Raw genomic sequence first — 15,362 nt, 5'->3', positions numbered from 1 at the left:
CACCCCGTGTGACTTTTTTCTGTTCCTCAAGGTGAAATCAGCTCTAAAAGGAATGATATTTGAGACAGTAGGCTGTGAAAGATAAAGCTTTGAGAGACCTCGAAGCTTTATCTTTAACATACTTTAAGAAAATTACTTCAACACATTGATCAATAGAAAATTTGCATGGAGCGGTGTAGAGATTGTGGAAGGGAGTTATTGAAGGGGACAATGTTAAAATAGTGAAAAATAAAGGTTTTTATAGTATTATTCAGTTTTTTTTTTGGCCATACCTTGTATATGATTGCTTTCTTTTAATATCACTACTGCTCTCTGTTATTTATATAGTATAACTACTTTTGTTTTAACATTGTCAATGCTGTACGTTATCATATTTTTACACTTTTTCTTAAAAAATTTCAAAAGTGTATTCAATTGGTCTTTACTAATATATTTTTAATTTGTAAATAACTGGTTTTAATGGTAGCTGTGATTTTGAAGATGAAAACATTTTTAGAATTCCCATCACAAATTATAATTTGAAGACTGAGAATTAAAATATAATTGTATTAATGAAAATCTTTTTTGCACGGATGAATTTTAAAAGTAAACATTTTTAGTTCAGAAATAAATCTTCCAAATACTACTGTAAATAGGCTGATGAAAGAACAACATTAAAAACAAAGTTACAAAACTAAACATGAAAACTTTAAAAAAAATATCTCAACTAAAAAAAATTGCACTGAAAAGGAAAAAATAATTTTTCCACTACTCAGTACAACCTTTGAAAGTTTTTTATGAAGTATCAAATTTCATCTCATGTGCTCATAATTCATTTTGAAATAAAAAATAAGTTTCAAATCACCTACAGACTTCTTTGAACTCCATAATCAGAAGCTAAGAATAATTATTTTTGTTTTTTGAATTTCTAAAAAGGGTTTGAAGAGATTATGATAAGATTTATATGGGACAAACCACTAGGAAATGATTTCTTTTCAGAAAAAAAATCATCAAAAAATATAAACTAAGATACAGATCGAATACAGAATCTCATTTTTTTAGTATATGCTAAAAAAATTGGTAGATCTGTTGCATATAATTGCAAAAATTATAAAAATTTCAAACAAAATTTTATAATTCCAATGTGTTCCAAGTAAAGATCCAAACAAAACCCAAAAAAGATTTTCAAAGATAATTTTTAAAATCAGTTTTTATACAACTTAAACAATTTATAACTCTACAAATATTCACTTCAAACAATTTGCTGACAAAAAAAATTAAAATATGCAAAATTTACAATTTTTTTTTTAGACATTTTTGAATGTAAAGTTATTTTAATGGGTGAGTGATTAACACTGGGTATTAAAATTAACGAACTACACTATTCAACAACCTTCAAAATTTATTACTTAGTACTAGAGGAAATTTATAAAACAAGGGTTCATCCTCAATAAAAATATTAATGCTTTCAGGTTTTAGAGTTTAAAATTTATTTGAGGATAAAAGTGAATAAATTTATTTAGGAAAATATAAAAAATGGATTACAAATAATTAATAAAACAAAAAAAAAATTCAAGCTTTAGGCTTAACTAGTATAACATCTTTATATTTCGTAAAGATTTATAAATTTCATTGAATTTATCTTCCATACATATTTGTTTGGTGGGTTATGCTTTCTAGTATCATCTCTGATATATCCAGCTAGCTAGCTATAACTTCAAATATTTGTAAATTAAGTAATACAAAAGTAAAACTATATTTTCACCCAGGAAGATAATTTTTTTTTAAAATTCAGAGCGAATGTTGAACTTTGACTTTATTAAACGAAGAACTGTACTGCTCAAGACTATCTACATTTTTAAAAGATATAGAGAAACCTGCAATTTATCTGATGAGGAATTGCCTACTTTATCGTTTGTGACTTCATAGTCTTGAACAAAACGATGCTTGCTTTCATACTACCATTTTAACTATAGAAATGTTATGAGACCTCAAATAGTACTTTACTGTTTTAATAGCCTAGATTTAGTATCATTTGATAATCAACAGTTTAGTTCGCTTAAGGAATTTAGAGGAGGTAAGATATTCAATTTAAAATTTTCTTTCTACACTGAAGTTAACTGCTTTATGCTGATGTACAACATTTGTATCTTAAATAAGATAAAGATAAAATAAAATAATTTAAGATAAAACTTTATAATACAAGATGACAACAGAAAAATATAAAAGTATTATTAATAAAGATATTAATGTAATAGAAAAATATATAAGAATTAAAAAGGTATAAGCAGAGAAATGCAAAACGGTAAAAACTTGGAGGTTTAAGTATTGGTATCACTGCTTTCTGGAATTTTAAATAAAATGTTAAACAATTTACAAACTAATCAGAATAACTACATTAAGTGCAGGCAATATAATATTACTTACCTCAGGTAGATTACTATTATTTTTCAGTATATAACTGTAAATATATCCATTGCTACTGTACATAATATTAAAACCTGATAAATATTCATCGGTCGAAGGAGTCGGTTCAACGATAATACCATACAACGGTTCAAGTTTACCCAAATCAATTTCTAAATATTGTTCTTCGTTATCATGTAATGGTTTCCAACCGTGAACTGAAAACAAAAAAATAAAAATAAAAAATGAGAGACCAAATAATATGAAAAAAGAATACTGCAGGACAAATAATCCTCTTCTTCTTTTTCCTGTTTAGCTTCCGGTAATTACCGTTCAGATAATACTTCAGAAGATGAATGAGGATAATATATATGAGTGTAAATGAAGTGTATTCTTGTACAGTCTCAGTTTGACCATTCCTGAGATGTGTGGTTAATTGAAACCCAACCACCAAAGAATGTCGGTATCCACAATCTACTATTCAAATCCATATAAAAGTAACTGATTTTACTAGGACTTGAACGCTGGAACTTTCGTCTACCAAATCAGCTGATTTAGGAAGACGCCTTCACCCCTAGACCAACCCGGTGGGATAGCGCAACTAATCCAAATTTATTTTTTATTACATATCACATTCAACATCTTTTATTTAAAAAAATATTATCCTATATTTGTTTCTAAATACAGTGCGGCAAAAGGAAAGGGGAAATTTTGAATTAACTCTCACAAAAGTAAAAAAAAAGTGGATTTACAAGTTTTAAAACAAAATGTAAATTACAGTCATTAAGTTTCCTAACACAAAAAATCTCAATCTCTAAAAACAATGTCCGTAAGATGATGATGACCATTTGAATGTACACATTCCTGGAAGCGAATGCTGAGATTTTGGGTGGCACTTTGAAATATTTTCATGGGAATTCATGCGACTATGTAGTCTGATGGCTTCAGTTCCTGTACAACTTGAATTTTATAAGGGTTAAACTTCAAATCATTGGAATATTCAATAGACGGTTGTTCAGATTAGGTACAATGCTGTTGTGTGTTTCCTTGCCAATCGTCGTGGGCTCCTTCTAATTGAGACCCGAACTGCTTCAATGTTTTCTGGGGTTTGCCATGTTCATTGACCTCCTGTGATTTATTTTTTAGAGCTGAACAGCCTCCTCAAAATTCTCAACCTGTGTCTTGATGGTGTGGCAAGATGGAACACGACCATCACATCGGAATTCCCATTGAGCAGCAGTTACACAGTCACAATTCTTGTAAAATACCTTCATAGCAAATGCATGCTGGGTATCAACCCACTTGTCCATGATCACTAAATAACAGGCAGTTGTGGACAAATGTTGTTACTTCCATCTTTTTAGCAGCTCCTTTTTACCACTACTACTTTCAAAATTTCCCATTTCCCTGTGCCAACTCTTTTAAGTAAATAATAGTATGATTAATATTAGCAATATATAAGAAAAAAAAAATTGATAAACCTTTTTTTCACTTTTCAACATTATTTCTAGCAACATCTCTAAATCGTCTTATTTATGCCTACCGTAAAAATGTTTTTGTCCTGATGTTGAAGCCGATTTTGCAAATTTTCATTGATGCCATCATTGCAGTTAAATTTCTTACAGTAAAGTATCACCTTGAGGGGCCAAAAAAAGTGGAAATCCAATATAGCCAAGTCAAGAACTAATGGGTATGAGGTACTACGTCCAGGTGCAATTTGTCAGTGGTTTCTTGAGTAAACTGAGCTCTGTGAAACCAGTTGTTATCTTGAAGCAGAAATATACCTTTCAGCATCCTAAGATGCTGAAAGGCATCTTAGGCATCATTGTGTAGCCACAATGTTTTTTTAACGCTGTTGGCTACAGTTTGATCATAAGCATGTCACATGTAGTATGTGTTGTTTATTGTTTGCTGATGTAGAAAATTTAAACAAAACAAATTGGTCTTTTACATTCTAAAAAAATATCATTGTGATTTTTCTGGAATTTGGGTTCGGAATTTTTTCTTGACTGGTGAATGTGTGTGCTTCCATTCCAATCTCAGTTTTTTTTTTGATTCTGGTTCATAATGGTAAATCATTCTCTCACAGGTTAAACAGTGTGGAAAGGTATCAACTTTCTGTTGATACCATTGTTTCAGCACTGTGCACATGCAAAGTCTTGTTTCCTTATGGTGATCGGTTGACTATCTTGGAACCCAAATGCACTTGTTTTATGGTACTTGAGCATGGTGATAATGTTATGAACTGTATAGGATCTGTATCAACACTTACTTGTCATTTACCAGCTATAATCTCAACTGTAATCTGTTGGTCTTCTTGAATGAGAGTCTAAGCGAGTTTCAAGCAGTCTTGTTGAAACTTCAGTAGACATCTAAAACGGTGCTTGTCAGTTGTTGAAGTTCGACCATTTTAAAATTTTTCTACCACTTATAAAAAATTTTGTGGATCATAGAGTTTGTTTGTATTGTTTGGTCATATGAGAGTAAATGTTAATAGACTTTTCATCTTCGGAAAGAAAAAAAAAGTCACTACAGAAGGATGATGAAGGTAAGTTGGATTGAAAAAGTGTCAACAAGGAAGTATTTAAGAGAGTAAAGAAGAGAGAAGCTTTTTGATACAATTAAAAGAAGACAACTAGCTAACAGGACATTCTTAGGCATTAAGAGGGTGACAGAAGGGCAGATGGAAGGGAGAAATTGTAGGTGAAGACCTCGGTTGGAGTTCATAAAAACAGAAGATAAAAAACAAAATCTATATAACGAAATATTAACTAATTTTATGTTACACAAATAAAATAAATTATTTTGTTTTTATCTTGGATTGTTTTTACTAATAAATAATAAAAAATGTGTGTTTATTGATATAAAATAAAACAGTCAAAAAGCAAAATAAAAAACCAAACAAAATTAATGTTGAAGATTCACATATAAATAATATTCCCACACCTTTGGTATGGGAATATACCAAAGGCTGACCAAAGGAATATACTGTTGGTCAGGTTGGCTTCAAGAATGGAAATTAAAAATTAAAAAAAGAACAATCCATTTTTAATAATGTTCAATTAGGTTTGCCAAAACTCGTAAGTCAAAGACAGGCTACATGAAAAATATTGGCCTCACCTAATTTAAAATGAAATTCCTTAACCCACTGCTGGACCAATTTAGTCCTCACCATTCAATGTACTAATGATATCCTGTTCTCCTAATTCATTTCTTCCACACCAAAGAAACTAATATTTGGGAGAATTCGACATGAACCTAGAAAAAGTAAATGGTTTCCTTTTCTTTAGCATTACATAGAGAGCATATACATCTTTCAACCTTTCTACAAGGCAGACTGTTTAGCAACTCATGTCTTGCTCTGAAAACTGTATTTGTGAAATTTCTGTTATTTAAATTATTTATTTAGTCTCTTTTACTCAAATTTAAATTGAATTTGTGATATATGTGATACCATGTCCGACAAGGTCTCTACCAAACCACAGTTTTTTTTGCATTTCTCATTCATTTTCTATAGAATAATGCTAAATTGACCTTTCCATCCACCTCTGTCATTTTTATAAAACATAAGATGTTTGATCCCTAAATTTCTAACAACAACTATGTGTTTGTGCCATCCCATGTTTTTGTCTGCTAAAATTTCCGTTAACTTAATAAAGATGAGATAAATTTATTTACAGCTACAGATAAACATGACTGAAAATTTCAACTGTTGCTCATTTTTCAGATATTTTAAAGATTTATATTTGGTATGCTAGTAGGTCTCACTATTAACTTATTAATTACAATAAAACTTTCAATTATCTTTGGAAAAAGACAAAACCAAATAAAGGAATATTGAAGTAATATTAATGCATGGCTTGGTTAATTTCAAAAGTATATTGAACTCTGCGTGTAATATTTCACATTTGATGAATATAGTAATATAAAATTCATTCTTATGTAATATTTTTAGAAACACCTGCTAATAATTAAATTCATATATTTTTCTTTTACAGAAAGGGATGAATTAATTTGCTGTTTCACAACATCTGTTTTTCTTAATGCTATTATAAAAAGATTTGAAGTTGCTTTCTTTGAGAAGATTGATGTGCGCTATGCAAACATTCCCTATGGTAATAGAGTGATGGTATGAATTATATCGGGCTGAATATTACCTGCATTTTGGTGGGCTTGTCTTGTTAATGTTCTACAAAATATTTAGGATAATGATGGATGCATTAGGAAACTACTTAATAAATTTACTTAATAAATGAGTCTGTATTACTTTTCCGTCTTGATAATGCTATAACAGAGCTATAGTTCTAGAAGGCAAAGTATTATAATAGGTCAAATTTGAGCACATGCAGTTTTCACTGGATCTTGATGTTTTGACAATTAAGGAACCCAAAAAAAACAGATGGAAATTTTCCAGATGTTAATGTTTGTATGTTTGGTGTTTGCCTCTAAATCACCTTATATCTACAGAACTACGATCGATTATGACCAAACTTGGTCAGATTACTTCTATGTATGTGGGATTGATTCCAATAGATTTTCAACTTAAAATGTCAAAGGGGTAAGGTTGTAGAGCAGTGACACTCTCAGTATCTCAAAAGTTTGCATAAGGGTCATATTTTTCTTAGGCACATTTGATAACGATTATAAAATAAAAATATTTACAAAACTCTTTTAGAAAAATTGCATTCCCATACAAAAAATTCTGTTGTTGTCGTCTGCTATGTTTTGACATCACAGGAGAGCGGTAGAATAAAATAAATTAATAATCTTTAAAGTGTAAAAAAGTAACTCGTCTGGCTGGGTCTTGAACTCGATTGCCTCATCGACTTCTTTCCTGGTGTGTTAAGCCTCACAGCTACACCAGTCTGTTGATCATACAAGCAAAATTTGTTCTACATAATTTATGAAATTATTTATCTTAGTAAGTGCGGACTGTCCTGCTAGTACCGCCACACCCGTGCAAATTAAATACGATATGCGCGCACACTTTAGTTAGAATCATTGAATTAAATAAACAAAAAAGTATTATAATTAAATAAAGTTATAAATATTTTAAATTAAGTTGTGTGTGTAAGCTATACATCAGAAACAACTGTGTTGTCAACGTTTTTTTATTCTTAAGAATAGTTATGGTGTTTCAGGAGTAACTGGTCACTCCTGTCAGGTTGACTATAACATGTGGTTTATACTGATGAGATAATATAAAAAGTTATTGAAAAAATAAAATTTTTTACGCAATAAAGATTTATAATAATTAATATAATATTACTTACATGAAATTTCATTTTCAACCATTCTTGCATAGTGGGGTTCATGTCCAGACTCACTACTAGTTGCGGTAAATTGGGTTTCAGGTAATTCTTGAAGAATCGGTTCATAACTGAAAAAAGAGTATGTTTTGTGAAAAATAAGGGACAAATAGAAGATTATAAGCGAATAAAGTCTTTTTTTAAACAAAAAAAATTATTTATTAAAATTTTTTAATGATATCAACTTTACTTGGTTTTATGTCAATTGAATCAATATTTTTAATTCTAAATTTACTATTTTTATTTACCTTTATCTAAGAAAATAATCTAATTTTTAATACATTAGACTCTTAACTGACTTCCTAATAGAGTGTCAGATAAACAAATAAATCAATTAAATCGGCATATCTTTGTTTTGTTCCATACAAGATATTATTTAGAAAACAGATCAGATTTACTGAATCTGATCTGTTTTTTAAATACTACTTAATAACTTTAAGTAGCTGACTACTTAATAACTTTTCATTGCAAAGGGTTACTATGTACGCCCATGACTATCTTTTATGTCTTATTAATTGATAGTTAGCAGTGATACGAATTTCGTTTACTCAAAATGGGTGTTATAAAAATGCTTCTGCATTATTACTAATAATAGGAACCAGTAACATTCTCTATCAGATAAATCGTAGCATTAAACTTCTTCAAATTTTGCTTCTTTAGTGTCTTTAATCGTTATTAAAGAGCTTTTAATCTTTAGTTTAGTTTTGGCTTTAACCGTTTTACTGATGTTAACACTTTATTCAATCCTTCTGATGTTTCAACTTTTCTAAATTCTATTCTAATGAAATCACAATACTTTAAAGCTTTTGCTGACAATTACAGACACATTTTATTTACAACAAGAATCTCAGTTATTATATAAATGTACAAATAACAAATAATAAAAGAAGATATAAAGATTCTAAAAGAAAACAATACTCTAAATTGGTTGATAACATAAAGATATTTCCATTTCAAAGTGAACACAAGAGGTGCTAAAATGTAATGCATACTTGAGTGTAATGGGAGAACAAAATGACAGATGTAGATTCATTATCCTACTGCTAACATTCTAAAACTTGTTGATGCGTCCTTACATTTCTCTCAGTTTTATCATTGTTGTGGAGTCGAGTATGACTGCTATGTCAATGTGTCTAGAACAAGATAGAGTAATTGAATTTTTAACGGTGGGAAAGTGAACACTAGTGAGATTCATTATCTTCTAAACGCTATTTATGATGGTGAAACTGTCGACTGAAGTTCGGTGAATTGGTGGGTAATAATATAATTTTGCATACCAGACGCTGGTAAAGCAATATTGAGGATAAACCTCGCATTAACAGTTCTGTGATTCTGAACATATATACATGACCTGGAAGCTGAGTGGACTGTAAATTTTGGGTGATACGTAGAGACGTTACAACACCCTAGGAGGTTTGTGTAACATATTTTACAATACATTTTACTGATAATTTTGCAACATGTAATGCTCAGCCACACACAAAACATGCAACTGCCAAGGCTCTTGTAAAATTGAAATTTAAACTTATTCCACACTCTTTGTACTCATCAGGATTTGGCGCCCTGAAATTTTCATTTTTTCTGTAATTAAAGATGGATATTAAAGAGTATTCATTTCACGATGGATAGTGAATTGAAGGATGAAATGAGGTTGTAGTTAAAGGAAAGATTGCCAGCATTCTTCATTAATGGAGTGAGAAAACTGGTTCACTGTCAGGAGAAATGTATAGTTTTCCTAATTTTTTAGGAAGTTTTCTACTGTTTTCTAGTTTTTTTTTTAGGAGAATTAAATAATTGTTTCTAATATACTTTTATTTCATATTTGTTTCGTTTGACTACTTCTTTTCATTAATGAATTATGAGCGACTGTGCACTACATTTCAGCTACCCATTCACACAATGGAAAAGTAATAAAACATAAAACAAAAAAAAAACAATTCTTACTAGGCTATATTTTTTTTTTTAAGTACACAAGAAAAGCTCACTTCATTTTGTTATTATCAAGAGAACTGATTAAACCAGTGGGTTGGTTAAGCAGAATTTAATTGTAAATTGAAATAACATCTTCCACAATACAGTTTTTGTGGAAGACAAAAAACTTATTATCTGTTTCCTTCTTGGAATTTGTATTATGATGTACTTGTTACTGATTACATTTAACTGTTACTATGGAGCTGAATTTTAATTCAATATGAATAAAATATAAACTTGATAAAAAAAGTTGAATGGACCTAGAAAAAGCTTATGACTTGGTGCCAATGAAGAAATTGTATGAAGTTGTTAGTAATTATGGCTTTCATCCGACACACATAAGAACAATTTATGATAAACTGGTTGATATAAAATTACTGCTCAATAATATGCTGTACTCATCCTCAGCTAAAACTGTTTCCTGAAGAATTGTGAGTGATCTTGGTCTCAAGGCTACATCTATCTGCAGTGACATTGAACTATCTTCTGGAAGATGTATCTAGTTCTCCTAAATGTTAAAAATCATCTTTCAGAACTGACGCCTCTTTTTCGTTATCCTCGATTCTTTCTTCTCCAAAATTGGTATTATGACTATAATTCCAATCGTGCTTTGAACCTACACACTGCGGACTCTGGGAGGATCTGAAGAGCAAGTGGATTCTTGGTATCTGGTGGAGAGCTGCCTATGGACAGATTCAGAATCCTTTGTTTCCTACATGGGCTGCAAAACTAGCCATTTTAGCGCCTAAAAGATTTGGTAAAGTCAGGCTTTCATCATCCTCCTTCCTAAAAAAAAGTATGTTTTGTAATTTGGTACATTCCACCCCTTCAACGGTATCATCACTTTACTTAGCTTGACAATTTATAGAGATTCTACTGTAAAAGTAGATAAAAATTATTTTTAACATTCTACTTAATTATAATTTTTATTACCTCTCATCAAAACATGATGGTGGTGGAGTAACAGTTGTTGTAAGAATTCTCTGAGAAATTGTAGGAGTTGAAGTAATAGTTGGTGCGGTAGATGGAGTAGTACTTATAGTAGAACTAGGAGTTTGTGAACTACTAACTTCAGTCTCAGGATTCATAGTAGTAACACACAATGATTTATCACATTTATAATGGTTATTAATACACTGGCAAACTTCACATTCGGATTCAAAAACAATATCACCAGGCTGTAACAAAAAAAAATTTAATAATAAAGTTTAATGAATACTATTAAAGAAAATTATCTTGTTTTTCGTGCACTTTCAGCTCATTATACAAATATTTATACAGGAAATTTGATATTGTTTAACAATACAACACTTAGATTACCAAGAAAGATCTTATTACAACAATTACTTTTACTTTCTCATCTAGATAGCGCTACAGTTCTAGAAGGGAAAGTATTGTAATCGATCCAATTTATTTACGCTACTCAATATTCATTAAATGACATGTTCTCATGTTTTCACCATTTTCTCATCACAAAAAATAAAACCGTTCTTCTCAGATAACAAACCAGGCATACATTTTGTCAGATGGCCCAAACAATTAGGATTCAGAAAATACTAGGATATATATCAAAAGGCTATTATGAAAAAACTGATAACACAGTAGGACTCTCCTGTTACACGACTTTTTCCCGATGCACAGATTACACAAACATACACATACAACTAAATTAAAAATATTTATCATTTTATTTAAATACAATATTTTTTGTTTATTTAATTCAATGATTATAACTAAAGCGCACGTGCATACCATATTTCATTCACGTGGTGTAACGGTACTAGCAGTTGCTTTAAATAAATTTTTACACTTTAAATATTATTCATTTATTTAATTCTACCACTCACCTCTGACATCATAACATACCAGATGACTGTAGCAGTAGTATGACTGCTAAGTGTAATGTGGGGGGGGGGGGGGTGTGTAAGAGGGAGTGGTGACTGGATTAAGACTCCACTTTGATGGGGAACAAATTTGTGGATCCAACGACATGCTAATAGAAAAAACTGCAAATGAAAGAGATCCACTGTACTGCCTTCTACAATGTTTCAAAATTACTATTTTTTGAAGAGGGGTACAATGTACCAAAAACGTTTTTACATAAAAGATGTATTTTTTATAATTGTTCACAAAAAAACAAAAAAAAAACAATGAAAATCACTCCTTGTACTGCCTTCTATAACTCTTCAAAATTAAAACCATTTTTGGGGATGGGGTGAAATTTAGAAAAATCTTTTTTTTTTACAATAGTTGTTTACTAACACTCATAAAATTATCAAAAAGAATATATAAACTTAATTAAACAAAATCTGGAGACAATTTCGTTTTTCCCCCTGTATCCCCCACCTTCTTTTGAATTGAAAATTTAAGAGTATCAATGGGGCATTGATACTCTTAAATTAAATAACATTGATACTCTTAGTCGGGGCGACTATAAAAATATTATAACCAAGTTTGGTGAAAATTGGTTAAGTAGTTCTGGAGATATAAGGTGATTTACATGCCAACATATATACATAGGTATGCATATAGGTATGAAAATTTAAGTAAAACCAGTCTTAACAAATTATTTATAATATTAGAAAAAAATGTAAACATGGTGTCATAAAAATTAGACAGTGAGAAGTAACGGGTTAATAAGTTGTCAAACATAATAAAACCACTTTAATTAGCAGAAACAATAACACCAAGAACTTTAGCCAGGCTGTCAAGAGACTGGAACACTACCATACAAATGGTAATCAAGGGAGATATTATTCTGTTTCAAGTGTAAAACCATACACTTAAGAGACATTCAGTCGCAGCAACAACTCTTCCCTCCATTTTAAAATATAGTTCAGATCAAACTGAAGGTTGGCATGCGACAGGTCCAAATTGTACAATTTAGTACCATCTACGTACATACTAATGCAAGACATCCCAACGCTGTAGGTGGAAGGCAGCCACCTTGTGACGTTACCGGTCACCACCCCACCCCTTCCGTTCCGAGCCCTAAAGGGCTTTACCAGAGGTCATCTTTGGACCCTCTAACTGATTACATCTCACAGTCATCAGACAGTTCTTGGTCGGGATGCCACCGATGTAAATGCTTCGGCAGACATTTGCATCATTAAATACAAATCAAATTTTGCCTTTACAAAGTCCTCAAACGGACATCTTCACTTCCAACCTAACATGATTCCCTCAAACTAATTGAACAAACTGCAGATTGCTACACTCATACCGATCAAAATTATGTCTTACGCAACAAAGAAATTCAGACCTACACCCAAATAAGTCGACCAATTTAGGTTACCCAACAAGGGGAACGTAACCTCATTCCGGTTCGTGCAGGAGCCGGGGACAAACCCCGTACCACCACCCGGTCCCATCATGGAGTCTCGTATGGTATTCCCAAGTCACAACCAGGACCGCCACCGGCAGAACCAATCCAAGACATTATTCAGTAACGATATCGCAAACATAGATTATAATATGGCTAATATGAGTTCTTTGAGGGGATTTGCTGGCACCTCAGAATTTATATGACCTAGCTGTAGGTAATTTAACAAAGAAGGTAAGATTGGTCAAGAATGTTGGTAAAATCTGAGTTGAATGCCAACAGTTTACATGTTTTTAAAGTAACTTCAAGCATTTATTGGGATTGCCTGAAATAACAACAGATGTTGGTATTTTTTACTTTTATTCTAAAAACACTTTTGGAAATATTGTTAATGTCTATTCTTATTATTATTTCTTTTTTTTTATAAATTTAATTAACTTTTTATATATTTTTCCCAGTATCTACTGATGATAACTGTTATCACAATATAAAAGTTAACGCTGTTATAACACAATTTGGATCATCCAGTGTTAGATTTTAGAGTAAAAAATTTGTTGTAAGTTGTTTTTTAACATTTTCTTATTTAAAAAAAAAAAAAATAAATTTTCTTAACCGTTTTGGACTTCAACAGAAACAACAATGAAATACTGTAATTCATAAACTGGCACTAGAAATTCTACAGTCTATGAATTACATCTATAAAGCAATATTATTTTTGATTAAGTTGAAAAAGAAACCTCTATACATATTTAAAGGTAAAAATAAATTCAATAAAAATATTACCTTAACCATTCGTCCTTCATGTGAATAACATGGACAATCACTAATTGGAAGACAGGTATCAATATCTCGCCACATAAATCCAGAAGTACATATCTCAACATTGGTTTCATTAGTTGGTATACAACCTATAAAAAAATGAACTATTTAAGAACTATATATTAGATAATCTATTTTAATTACAAAAAATTTTCAGGGTTCCCACTGAATTTTTAGATTTGTTTTTTTGTCTTTTACTGACTAATTTAGTATGGATTTTTTGACTGTCATAATGAGAGTTAGGAAATTTACTTCTTTTATTATTATTATTCTAACATATACAAAAAAAAAAAATATATATATATATATATATATAAAATCTCATTACATAAGTATTATGTTATCTTTCTAAAATCGATCCTTTCAGGAATCATATCCCTCTACACTATACAAATTATATTAATCCGTTCAACCCAAGTACAGAATTAATAAAATAAAATAAGACAGGATGACACCTACCTTATTCCATAATCCAAGCAAGAACACTTTTGCGAGTCCCTCGCATCATCAGTTGCTCTATATAATTTTTCAAATCGTTTGTTCCAAATTACACATTAAAATTAAAAACCCTGTACTAAACTTGAGATTTAAAATTTAAAATTGTAAAAGATCCTTTTCTAATTAAACCAAAACAGAAATAAAACTAAAATTTTTTATATTCAAAGATTTTAAATTGTAAATTAAAATTAAAATCAATAATAAAAATGAAACAGAAATCTATATAGACTAGCTAGCCAAAGTTATGTTTCTTATCTTATAATATTATTGTTATGTATGAATAAAAGACAGGGCAACTTGTCTTCACTACCTTGTATATACAAAATACGTATCTATAATAATAAACACATGCTTATCCATGGAAAATGACATTGCGATTGATTAGGAAAAGAAACAAGAATCCTTGGATAGTTTCCCTGGATACACATGGTTGCTAACTTACCAAGGTCTAATAAAGAAATTGCTGCCATGTCTGCTACAAGGTGCTGGCACAGAGCTACAGTTGGAAACCAGGGCAGCTAACAAGACTTCATTATACTTATCCAAGGAAAAGGGAATAAAGAATAAGAAAAAGGAAGAGGAATTGGGTGAAAGACCTCTTTCTTTCTTTCTGCACCTCTTTCTGATCAGTGTAGTGTACATTTATTTGAAAACTAACACCACACGTAGGATGGTTATTGAGATTAATTTGGTGTGTTGATTGATGTTAAAAAGTATTACATCTGAAAACAGAATAAAATTTAGCTGTATGCACTATTTCTAAGGATTACATTGTTTTTTGAAAACCTGTTATTTAAATTGATTAACAAAAATCAAAGATTAGTAATGTATTGCTCTTATCATTGGTGACTCTATCACCAGAAATTCAAATAGACACCCACTGATTGGGGGAAGCAGTCTCAAAGGTAACTTCTACATGGAGGGGGGGGGGGAAGAAAATCTGAAAGTTTGTTTAAGGTTTCTCCTTTTGCTTGATTATCTGTTTTCACTGATCCACTTCTTTTTTTATCCATCATTACTTCTCTCCTGATTTACATTCTGTTTTGGGCACAACCTTA

General features: G+C 30.7%; 1 protein-coding gene across 1 annotated transcript in view; it reads right to left on the bottom strand.

Annotated features, from left to right (window-relative positions):
- Hml (hemolectin) overlaps positions 1-15,362 on the bottom strand; it is a 278,319-nt gene that overhangs the window by 97,607 nt on the left and 165,350 nt on the right. The window contains exons 42-45 of the mRNA XM_075381665.1: positions 13,771-13,895; positions 10,599-10,843; positions 7,659-7,765; positions 2,407-2,603 (exon numbers count right to left, since the gene is read on the bottom strand). Coding sequence (XP_075237780.1) covers positions 2,407-2,603; positions 7,659-7,765; positions 10,599-10,843; positions 13,771-13,895 — 674 coding nt within the window. The remainder of the gene's footprint in view (positions 1-2,406; positions 2,604-7,658; positions 7,766-10,598; positions 10,844-13,770; positions 13,896-15,362) is intronic.

The sequence above is a fragment of the Lycorma delicatula genome, chromosome 13, assembly GCF_047948215.1.
Source record: "Lycorma delicatula isolate Av1 chromosome 13, ASM4794821v1, whole genome shotgun sequence".
In the NCBI taxonomy this organism is placed as follows: Eukaryota; Metazoa; Arthropoda; class Insecta; order Hemiptera; family Fulgoridae; genus Lycorma; species Lycorma delicatula.
Note: the sequence above shows the minus strand (reverse complement) of the source record. Positions and strands in the feature narration are given on the sequence as shown.